This window comes from Ochotona princeps, chromosome 20 (genome assembly GCF_030435755.1).
Source record: "Ochotona princeps isolate mOchPri1 chromosome 20, mOchPri1.hap1, whole genome shotgun sequence".
NCBI classification, from domain to species: Eukaryota; Metazoa; Chordata; class Mammalia; order Lagomorpha; family Ochotonidae; genus Ochotona; species Ochotona princeps.
Window position 1 is genome coordinate 20,706,378 of NC_080851.1, and position 12,294 is coordinate 20,718,671.

A 12,294-nucleotide genomic window follows, 5' to 3' on the forward strand; every position below is an offset into this window, starting at 1 on the left:
GATCAAAATGTATGGGACACAGTGAACGCAATACTTAGAAAGATATTTAAAGTAAGTAAGAGAGACAATATAAAACCAGTAAGATTTCTACCATACAGCACAGCAGGCAAAAAGAAGAGTACAAATATAGCAGTAGAAATAATGAAGTTCAAAACAGAAAACAAAAGGCTGATTTAATAGAAAAGTGAAAAAAAAACAAGTGTTTAGGCCGACTAGCCAAGAAAAAAATGAAAGGACGTTAAAATGAGAGAAGTTACAGATCACAATCTGGAGCCAGCTCTCTCTGCTCGGGGCATCTGGATAGGAAAGGTGAGATCCACTCCTTAAAGGGAGAGTTGACCAAAATGTTTCCCTGGATGTTCTGTCAGCACAGGCTGGGTGGGCAACAGCGGAGGCATGTTACTGGCTGTTCAGGAAGTTTATCCAGTTTGGGAAAAGCTTCTGCCTTTTGTGCCACAGAGCTCTTGGCTATTACATAAGACCTAGGCAAGGCAGACTGAAGTGTTAGCATTAAACTAGAAACTTGGTGAATAACAAAGGACTAGTAACTTAGGATCTTGTTATTAGCTGATATGCCTGGTACCGTCTAAGGCCTGGGAATAGAAAGAGGAAGAGAACTGGTCTCTGTCCCCGCAATGTGTCTACCACAATGGCCTTTGTTTATCTGGGCAGTCCATTGTTTCATCAAATTGGAGGGCTTGAGTTAGAGAGAGCTCTGAACACAGAGTAGACCAGGACCCATGTGGCAATGGTCTCCTGGAACTTATAGCCCAAGGTGTGGGACACAGGTTGGTGCAGCAGGCACATTTCTGTTGAGACCAGGGTGCTGGATCCCTCATGGAGATTGGAAAATTTCAGAATGAGGTTGGAAAGAATTGTCATGGTTGATGGAAATTCATTTGGAAGATGTTGATTTCTAAAAACTCTATATTCAAACCCTAGAACTTATAAAGGGAGTATATTGGTTGCTATGTACTTTAAGTTGGACATTTTTGCTACTTGTCTCATGAAATTTGATGCTGTCTTGCTTGATTTCACCATTTGGCATAGGAGAACCTTGCATCTTCTCATGTGCCAGAATCCAGCTTTCATTTTTCAATTAGGATTCTTACCATGCATTTTAAAAAACTCTTTTTTACTGAAAAATTAGCATTACAGAGGGAGTGAGAATGACAGAGAGAGATCTTCCATCTTTCCAAGTGGTCGCAACAGCCAGAGCTGGCCTGATCTGAAGCCAACACTCAGGAGCTTCTTCCAGGTCTCCCAAGCAGGTGAAGGGGCCCAAGGCCTTGGACCCTTGTCTGCTCTTTGCCAGGCCTTTATCAGGGAGATGAATGAGAAGTGGAGCAGCCAGGACTCAAATCAGCACCCATAGGGGATGCCAGTGCCACAGGCTGAGGATTGCCACCACACAGGTCCCTTTTAAACCTGGTCTAGGGGCAAGTGCCATGGCTCAACAGGCTGATCCTCCACCTTGAAGCACCACCATCCCATATGGGCACCAGTTCATATCCCAGCTGCTCCACTTCCCATCCGGATCCCTGCTTATGTTCTGAGGAATACCCAAGTCCGTGGAACCCTACACCCACATGAGAGATCCAGAGGAAGCTCCTGGCTTTGAGTCAGCTCAGCTCTAGCCATTGCAGCCATTTCGGATGTGAACCTGCCAATGGAAGATCTTTCTCTTAGTCTCACCTTGTCTCTGTTCATCTGTCTTTCTGATAAAAATAAATAAAGCTTTAAAAAATAACAAAAATCCTGGTAAAATGAGATGCCATTTATGCAGATTTACTTTTTCACTAATTCACTCAGTAAGCATACTGTATCAGATTCTAGGAATCCATACATAAATACTGCATGGCCCCTGATCCAAGGTGTCCAAGAAGTAAGTTTTATAAATAAAGTATCTTCAAAAAAGTTCATGGAAAATGCCTAGTATGAAAGATAATAAGGATTTCAAACATTGTTACATGAAAATAAATGTACTTTCTAATTCAATTTTCTGTGCGCTTTTTTAAGTGCATACATATGAACATGCAGTGATAATTCATTGTATCCATACACCCAAAATATGAATACAGGGGAGCTTAGGAACGTTGAGAAATGCTAAGAGACAATGGCATCCAAGCTGGGTCTATGAGAAGGCATTGGCCTGAGTGAGTGGGGGATGTCAGCGGAGATTTTCCACGCAGAGTAATAGTCTGTGAAAAGGTGCACATGTGTCAAATCCTCTTATTGGGAAATACTGGATTTTGAGTATAGAATAGATAGGGACAGGAAGAAGAAGAGGAGTGGAGAACTGTTGGCCACTAATACTAAACGACAGTGGGACAAAAGGTTGTAGCCACCTGAGGAATCATTCTCCTGTTATGTTATGAATGAGAGATTTTTGCCTTCTGGACTAGAAACTCAAATTCATTGGTATATAGATGAAAGCATTGCCACTGTAGCTATGATATCTATTTTTGTAACCATTTAGCACCCACACACATGCCAAATTTTATCCTGTATTTCTCATCCAAATACTTTGCCTTCAAGCTGACCTGGATAGATGAAGAACCAGCATAGTTAGGTAAATTTTGGGCATGGATGCTAAATGTAATAAATTATCCCAAACCAGGGAACAGCAGCCAGCATGTATATGGGCAGCATACCATTTGTTATATACAGAAAACTCCCTTATTGTGTTTTTAGTCTGCTATTAGACCCACAGAAGATGGTAGAACTCCAATCAATATTGCTATTTCTCTGAGCATCCCCTGGAACCAGGTGTCTTGTCCAAGGTCACAGGGTTGAGTTTAGGGGTCAGAGGTTCCAGGGCATGTAAGGCTATTCAGTTTCTGATGCCTTCCCCTTCACCAAACTCTAGGCCTTGATCCCCAGGGCAAGGTGATAGGTGTGCCTCAGTGGTACAAAAAATGAAGCAAAGCGGCTCCTGAGGTGTAAGTTGTAAAGGAGTTAAGTCCAGAGTGAACAAAGACCTTTTGTGGTAAGCAGCAAAGCCCCAGAGCTAACAAAGTATTGTGGTGTGCAGCAAGAAGCCCCTGAGGGGATGCTGACCCAGTTCCTGACAGCTTATTCCACCACCACCTGGCTCCTCTCTTGGCTCGCGGAGTTTGGGCAGGTGTCAGCTTCTGGAACCTTAGCCCAGGAGGCACCATCGCTCCCGGCTGTGCAGCTTCCATACACCGAGCGCTGAAGAACTGACCTCCACTGGCAACTCAATGACAGCAAGCCAGAGACATCAATAAAACCCATTATAAATAAGAGCACCCTTTAACGCAGGCGTGTGGTTCAGCGAATTAATTCCTCCCACCCCCTCCCAGGCAGCCTGGGTAAAATTAAAGTGGGGATTGACATTCTCACGAATTTCCCATTTCCTGCCTGTGCTTATCAGGAATCTAGGTCATGGCAACTCTGATCAGTCCCATCCTGAGCAGTATACACCATAGAAGGGCAAAGCTCAAAGTTGGCACAGCCCCCTCCTCCTTCTGTCTTCTCTTGCTCTGCAGAACAGAAAGTGTCACCGAAATAACCATGCTGACACTGTCCACTCCAGTGATTTCAGCACATAGGCCAGAGACCCTATCTGAGCAAAAGTGGTGATCCCGCTGGATGTCAGTGGTCATCCCAGGTTGGTGATCAGCCCAGAGCAAAGTGGCAGGTGTTATCCAAGGTCAGCCAGAAAGGCCTTGGTGAAAGATCACCCCTTTCTGTTTATTTCTACAACTCACCAGATGCTGCTGTAAAACCTTGACTCGGTGTGTACAAGTAACCCTCATCCTCTCCTTCCTCCTCAGTCAGAGAATTCTTCTGAATGGATGGCTCTAAAATTAGTTAGGAAGTTTTCCTTGAGATCAACATTGACAATCACAGAACAGTTTGATGAATGTACAAAATAAGAGTATAATAAATTATTGAAAAACAGACTTGAGAAGAGATAATGACCTATGAGTCCATCATCTCAACAGAATTATTTTGATTTCGCGTGTTTGTTGCAACCCCATTGCCCACAGGTTGGCATTTGTGCAGCCGTCATCATGGCGTACATACTGCTCATTTCTCCCTCTCCGTTTCACTTAGCACAAGATCGTAATGATTGCCGTACTAAATAGCTGGCCAGTTCAGTTGCTGCTGGTCGCTAATTTGTGATTCATTCAATATCCCAAGGAAGAGGTGTTTAGTTTCTCATAATTTTCCTACAGATAAAAAGATGTAACATTTAGTTGCTTTTGAATTTTTGTTGTTGGCAGTAACCCCAGGACTTAGATGCTTAGTTCTGACGATGTCTTACTTTATTGGTCTTTTAAAAAAAAAAAAGATTTATTTTGATTGAACAGTCAGATATACAGAGAGGAGGAGAGACAGAAAGGATCTTCTGTCTTCTGATTTACTCTCCAAGTGGCCACAATGGCTGGAGCTGAGCCAATTTGAAGCCAGGAGCCTGGAGCCTCTTCCGGGTCTTCCACATGGGTGCAGGGTCCCAAATCTTTGGGCCGTCCTCAACTGCTTTCCCAGGCCACAAGCAGGGAGCTGGATGGGAAGTGGGGCCACCAGGATTAGAACTGGCTTCCATATGGGATCCCGGCACAATCAAGGCGAGGACTTCAGCTGCTAAGCTATTGCGCTGGGCCCCTTATTGGTCTTGTTTGTTTGTTTTGAAGGATAGTATGACTGTGTGGTCCCACTGGTAAGGCCATGACCATTTTCATTACAAATTGTAACATTCCAGAAGAGTGTCCCTATGTCGTATTTCAAGTCCCACCTCCTCACTTCTGACTTCAGCTTCCTGGCAGTGCAGATCCTAGGTGACAGCGGTAATGGCTTCCATCATTTGGTTCCTGCCACCTGCGTGGGAGGCTTGGATTGAATTCTGGCTCCTGGATTTATTCCCTGGTCCCATCCCTGACTATTGTAGGCACTGGGGGAGTGAATCATGGATAGATTCATATATTTCTCTTTATCTCTGTTTCCCCCGCCTCTTTCTCCTCTCCCTTCCTTGCTTACTAGCTCACCCTCCTCTCCTTCCCACATATATTGATGTAAAATATTTTTAATGATACAAACAATATGGTTTGGAAACAGAGGCCAAACTGGATGAAAATTTGTTTTTGTTTGGGTAGGTTTATCACCTCATCATCTACACCAGGCATGACTAGTTGGAAGGCTAGAAAAGACAAAGATTGAAAATGAGAGGAGAGGGTTATTTTTGCCAAGTAGCTCCCCATCCCATGACTCAGCATTCTGTCCTTCACTCAGTTCTATTTCTGGCAGAGTGAGGAGACTGAGTGGGAGATATTGGAAGGGCTAGCCTTAAAGAAGAAGCTGCTCCTACTTAATGAGGAGACAGTTGGAGGTCAGATAGACACAGCCTAACTCTAGGAGAGCCAAAAATAGTTGATGGTGGACTATTTTGGAACAGACACCTGGCTATCACGGGCAAGGACTCTAATCCATTAGAACTCTGGTGGCATTAATCTCATCTCCTTGCCTCCCATCTTCCTTCCGGGCACACTTGCTAAGAGACACTGGCCAAAGACAAATAGTTAGGCAGAGAATGGTGTCAGAGGATCTGGCCACCTAAGAAATAAAGCTCCACGGCAAGGTGTTGAATAGTGATATGAATGAGTTGCGGCCAGAGAGGGGATAGTCATCAGTGTTGCTTAATAAAAGAAGCTGGCATGCTCGAGCGTTTGTGTTATAGCAAGGCCAAAAGCTATTGTGGGTACACCTGACCATTCCTTTCCTGATCAGGAGCCAATGGGGGTGGTTAGATGTTACAACTCTATTCATTCAGAAGTTACCTACTGACTGCTCAGATCAGTAGAGTGGCCATTGTGCCCAACCTCAGCACAGCACATACAATTTAAGTGCATTTTAAATCATGTATGGGACATGACACTGAGTGCCTGAACCGAGACATTCAGCTCTGATGAAATGAAAGTGCCAGGTGCCCAGGTGTTCTGTCCCTAGAGCCCATGCTTCTTCCTTGTAACCTGCAGCCTGGAGCAAATAAAATCTGGATTCTGCATAGCCTTTGCTCTACAGAAGGTCAAAAATCAAAGGAAAGACATGAAGATGGTGGGTTCCCCTAAAAAACTCTTCACCTCCAATGTAGCTTCTCTGCTGTAGGCAGTTCACACTCCACAGGGCTGTGGCAGAAGGCAGCGCATCCCTTAGTGCTACTCAGTCAGTCAGCGTTCCCCCCTGTTTGCATGGTCCCTCTAGAAGGGAGATGCTGAAGAAAGGAGGATAACAGATCTCTGGGACTGTGTGGTCTTGGATAACTTACAGAACTCTCTAAGCCTTGCCCTGTAGGAGGGGGATGAAGCCAGTTGCTGCTCAGAACTGTTATGAGACCTGAATGCAGTGGCTTGGGTGTGCTGGAGTACACAGGAGTTTGACTGTGAATCTTGGAATGCATGTAGCTGTCTCAGTCTCCTTGGTGCCCCATGTGCTAATTAAGGCGCAGGCTCTACTTCACATTCAACCAGTAGCATCGTAACTACAAAAACGATTGTACCAGTTTTCCTTAAAGTGATGTGCTTCTCTGCTGTCTCGTAGGAGGTGCTTGAACTTGCTTTCTCCATCTTGTATGACTCCAACTGCCAACTGAACTTCATCGCTCCTGACAAGCATGAGGTGAGAGTCTCTGAGGGGTTCATTTGTGAGAAGGTGCTATATTTGCCCTACAAAAACAAGAAAGAAAAATAGTCTTTTTTTTAAAGCCTGCCTGAGAAAATCAGGAACAAAGGGAACATCTTGTGGATTTGGGATAAAGTCAGATTTCTTTTAAAACTTCCAGTTACAACAGGTTAACTTCTTAGTAGCTTGATGATAGTTCATGGTCAAGACAAAGGCTGAATTAATATCCCAGAGCTTGGGTTTTCCTTGGTTGTTTAGTTTTTAGTCTGGATTTTTCCAAGATAAACTAGTTCTCTATTATTTAAAACATCTGATGAGGTAGATTTTCTAGCAAATTTCTCAAAGCCATTCTAAGAGGGCTAAGGCTGTCTGCCAGTGGGATGTTGTTTTCAGAATGCTCTCATTGCCTTTTGACATCTTGTTATAAATGTAATTTGTATCTCTTCTTGAAGAATGCATTTAAAACATTTAGCATAAACCTAGGAAAATGCATTTGTAAAATCAAGTACCAATTGTGGAAGATTTCACTTTTTTTTCTTGTCAACTCAAGCCCAGCATCATGCTTGAAATTTTTATTTTTAGATGATACCCTTCAAATTTTTGTTTTGCATGCAGTTGCATAAACAGCTTTTAGAAAGAAAGGAAACCTTTTAATAGAATCTGACTTTTGTACCCCATTTCCCCTAGGAGATTTAGCTCATTTAGAAGTTATTCAATACAATCAGTTTGCTCTGGTTTGAAGCTTTTGAATAAAATTGTACATCCCAGAGAAGGAGGAAAGATTAGATACAAATCCTGCATTTAGAATGGTGCTTAAATATAATTCTGTGTCATTTGACATTTAGTTTGCATAAAGGTAAGACTTTGTCTTCATCTTTCTCTAAATGGATACCATCTCTCCTGTTGTATTTTTAAATGAAATTGTGGCTATACACAGACTACCGTGTTCAAGATGTATAGAACTATATAGAAACCTACTTTAAATAGTAGAACCTTTCATGTTATTTAAATCAATATGGAGCTGGTTTCCCCAGTGTGCATTAAGTCCAGATAGGAATACATGCTCTGGAACTGCCAAATTGATGCCACTGCTTGTTGATGTCGTAGGAGGCAGGGAGAGGACCGCCAGGCACTTGTGAGTACTTGTGATTTCTTCAGATCACTGTTGTACCTAGCACTTCACTGTTTTCATAATCATCCCATCAAATACAAATTTAGTTTTATAATATCACAGAAGGGTAGAAGGACTTTCCAAAACTGTATACTTTAGTAATGTAAGGAATATCAGTACTGACGACTAGCCCAGCTTGTTCTGTACTGGGCACCATTAAATGGATTTTCACGTATCTCTGAAAGAAACAAACTAGTATTCTCTCCATTGTATAAATGCAGGACCAGAGGCACCAGAACTGGTTTGCAGCTGCTGGGAGTAAACCACTGAGTTCCTCCCTCCCTTCCTTCCTCTTCCCTCCTGCCTTCTTTCCTCTTTCCCTTTCTCCCTCTCTCCCTAATGCTACACCTTTCAAATAAAAGCAAAAAGGAGAAGAAGCACAGTCAAGCATTCCACCACCGGCAAATGAGCAGCCGAAGGCTCTTTCCTAACTCTCTGCTGAGAAGCACAAAGGCACTTTGGCTTTGGGTGGGGGACGTGTGTCATTGTGCAGACCTTCTTAAATGCACAGGACAGTCAGAGATGAGCTCATTAAAACAGGGACCACGAAGCCAAGTGTGGCCTCACCTCTGGTCCCGAAGTGTCAGGACAGATCCCACCAGTACCTTAGAGTGCGACTCCCCAGGGGCATGTTACACACATTGTGCTCTTGTCAAGAAGAACTCACTTCTCTGGCTGCTTAGGAACGCACTCTGATTTGCAAGTACATAAGCACCGGAATCAGATGGCCTTGGTTCAAATCCTACCCATTCTACTTGCTGCTTGAGTTCCTGATTATTTCTCTGAGCCTCCGTTCTCTGCTCTATAGAAAAGAGATAATAATGTGTCAAATTTACACACATGGTGTGAACATCAAAGATGACAGTAGGCTAAGCACTTAGCCCAGAGCCTTGCACATCATTAAGTAATCACGGAGTATTTGTTGTTTTTACTGCTTCTGTCATCACCACCAGTGACGATCTCTGTTACCTCCCCTTTCCTGCCAGTACTGTATCTGGACAGATGGGTTGAATGCGCTACTTGGGAAAGACATGATGAGCGACCTGACGCGGAATGACCTGGACACGCTGCTCAGCATGGAGATTAAGCTCCGCCTCCTGGACCTGGAAAACATCCAGATCCCTGATGCACCCCCACCCATCCCCAAGGAGCCCAGCAACTACGACTTTGTCTATGACTGTAACTGAAGTGGTGGGGCCTGGATACGCGCTCCCTCCCAAACTGGAAAAATATAGCTAACAGGAGAAAGGAATGAGGACACGCCCACGCCTCAGAAGCCTCTTTCAGTCAAGGGAAGCTATAGGTCAATACTTCCTTCAGCCTCTGCTCTGGCCCCAGCAATTTTTGGCCCCTGCCTGGTGTCTTGCTCACCTCCCTGACTCTTGTTTCTAGATTCCACTGCTTTAGGTCACTTCCCACTGCTGTAGTCCAGTGGTAGGACAAGAGAAAAGTCACCACCAGTAAGAGAGCAAAGGGGCCCTTCTAGCCTAACTACCCGCTTCCTTCCTAGAGTAGGAAAGCCAGTCACTCCAGACTGCCCCCGAAACATGCCCTCCATAACCGAGAGGAGAACCCCAGAGCCCAGATCTGGAAGAGATAAAGCCAAGCCGTTCGGACCAAATACCACAACCTTCCTCTTCTCTCCAGGGTCCACTCACACCCCCAGTTCCATTTGGATTGAGAACTCTTTAAATCTCTCTCCTCCATGCTCACCATGACCTTGTCCTGGTCCTCTTGGTCCCTAGAACAGCAGCAGCACCCACCTCGTTGTAGTCCTCGCCAGCGCTGGCTCTCCCAGAAATAGTCTGCAGGGGCCCATGCCCACCTCGCGTCTGCACTGTGACCGTGACCGCTAGCTAGTCTTGGGTTTTCTCCCTGCCCCAGCCCAGACAGACCTGCCTTCCCAGTTCCACACATGCTCCTAGCCTCTTAGCTGAAAGCACAAATGGTAGTCACGCTCTGTCTTCAATGGACTAAACCTAAAAGCCTCTAAGCCAGGCTGTTGCTCTCTAGGGGTTCGGTGTGACCTTCTCCTGAGGAGTCCTGCTGTAACACAGGCCCACGGGATGGCCCCAATATCTGAGTTTACATCGTTGTAATTATTACAGGTATTTACAATCTGCAAGGGTTTGGGGTTAGTTTTTTTTGTTTGTTTGTTTTGCTTTGTTTTTGTACAAAAGAGTCTAACATTTTTTTGCCAGATATATATTTAATGAAAAGAAGAGAAACCTAAATGTGTGTACTTTTCATTTTTTTAATTATTTTAATTCCAAACATCTTCCTCAGAATAACATTCCCTTCAACATGCTGTGGAATAAAATCAATTATGATGACTTGGGGTGTTGGTGGTTTGATTTGGTAACTTGCATTCTTGCTACCCAATCTTTGGTGTCACCTGGGAGCCTATTAGAAACAGAAAATTTGGACTTTATCCCAGACCTGCTGCAAATCAAGTGGTCCAGAGCATATTCGTTTCAGAAACAATGGTCCAGGGGACTCTCAGCCATTGCCAGGTCACCAAGAGCTGAGCATCAATCAAGAACTTTGCTTCCAAGAAGACCTTGCCAGTTTACCAAGAAAAGCAGACTCACTGTATAATAAGATGACCTGTTCATTTGCATTTTTGGCTTTTTATCATGACTTTCTCTCTTAATGTTTGTTTTTTTCTTCCTCACTGTTATTTGAGAGGTCTTCCAAAGTTCATGAAAGTGTATGTTTAAGGGGAAAACACACACGTGAGTTTCTTAAAATGGTTTTGCCTCCTGATTTCATTTCTCTGTGAGCTTTGTGAAGTACCCTCATAGGATGTACAGAACTGGTCCGGTTGAACACATGACATGAAGGTGGATGTCTGGCAAGGAAAAGGAATGGCAACCCATAGACCTGAAATCACAGTGCTAAAAGAAATCCGACTGTGAATGAATACATTCAGGAGTAGGAACTCAACAAAGGAGTCATCTAGGGTCAGTTCCAATTATCAAGCGGATAATAACTCCAAGGGCAAAGCTGTATGGGATGAGAGAAGGGTCCAAGTATGTGGAACTGAGCCAGGGTGGCGCAGGCCTCTTTGGACTCACAGTACGTACTATAGAAAGGTAGGTGACAAGTCTTTATTGTTATCAAGATGTGCGATTGTAGACTAACCTGGCTTGAGATGACCTCGGCCAGGGCCCTCCAGAAAATGGCAGCAAAATCTCCATCATGGTCCATCATCATCCATCGTCAGTCACAGGAAGCCATTCTTCCCAGAAGGGCAGTCTCACCTAGGGTCAAGCTAACAACTCCTTTATTACTCAGCTTGATGTTATTAATGTGTATGTCCTTCATGTAAGGCACATTCATTGATCTACCCATCATCATGATTAAATGATGTTTGAAATTCAAGAAAAAGAGTCCTAGCTGTTTTCACGTAGGCATTATAAATCAGAAGACCTCATTAATGAAGATGGAAAATGCTTGACCCAAAATGTCTGCGGTCCCCAAACTCTGAGTTTAAGAGATTGATCTGGCCTGTGACACCAACTGGAAAGAGCTATCCCCTCTCTGGCACTCCTGTTGTGATATATCACATTGAAACAAACCCTCTTAGGACTAGTGAAAAGGACATTCATCTATGGCATGCTAGAGTCTCCTTGCCTGGCCTGGCAAGCCCTGAGATACCATCGTCATTATTCCATAGTCCGTCCTTTTGTGGCTAGGTGGTCAAGGGTTGCTACCCAAATATGGCTGCCCAGTCTTCACTCCTGAGGTTGTCCAAAGTTTTGTGCCCATGTGCTGAACCCACTAGCTGTACTCCAAATGCCCACGGATTACAAGTCTGAAAAGACAAGCCAAGTCCAAGGCAGACGTGAAGCAGGAAGGCTAACTTTATAGCCAGGTGGTCTTCTCCAAGTCAGCTGTACATGAAATAAAATTGACCATTTACTCTTGTTTAGAACCCACAAGGAAGGGTAATTAATTTGCCCTGTCTAACCACTGTGACTACTTGTAAAGGTAGACAAAGCTAATGGTTGTGAAAGAAAAAGTATAAATTTGAATGTTTATTGAATCTATTTGCAAGTCTATTCTAAACTAACTTCCAATTATATGCTAAAACATGCCATACCTTCCTGCTTACATGAAAATAAAACAGCTTATGTCCATGGTGACATGCCCTTTTTTTTCCCAATCATTTTGATGTAATATCTTAGAGCTAACATAAATGTTTGACTTGAAATAAAACATCTATTCTATAGTCAAAAGTACTATTAGAACTTAACACAGAGATTGCAAAAAAATTTGTTAAATGAGGTAAAAGACAAGTCATTTTTTTCAAATATAAAACCAAAAAGCCTGATATCCAACACTGTGGAGGTGTACCTACAGCACCAGTATCCCTTACGGGCATGCTGCTCACTTCTGATCCAGCTTTCTGCCATTACACCTGGTAAAGCAGTAGAAGATGAACCAAGCAGTTGGAATCCTACTACCCATGTGGG

The 12,294-nt window shown here is 43.7% G+C and overlaps 1 protein-coding gene across 5 annotated transcripts in view; it reads left to right on the top strand.

The window, feature by feature from the left end:
* Nucleotides 1-10,149, top strand: part of ELMO1 (engulfment and cell motility 1) — a 497,188-nt gene extending 487,039 nt beyond the window's left edge. For all 5 annotated transcript variants that reach the window (XM_058677989.1, XM_058677988.1, XM_058677992.1 and 2 more), the window contains 2 exons: nt 6,565-6,642; nt 8,803-10,149. In XM_058677989.1, the coding sequence (XP_058533972.1) occupies nt 6,565-6,642; nt 8,803-9,003 (279 nt within the window). In that variant the 3' untranslated portion in view covers nt 9,004-10,149. The remainder of the gene's footprint in view (nt 1-6,564; nt 6,643-8,802) is intronic.
* Nucleotides 10,150-12,294: the final 2,145 nt, after the last annotated feature.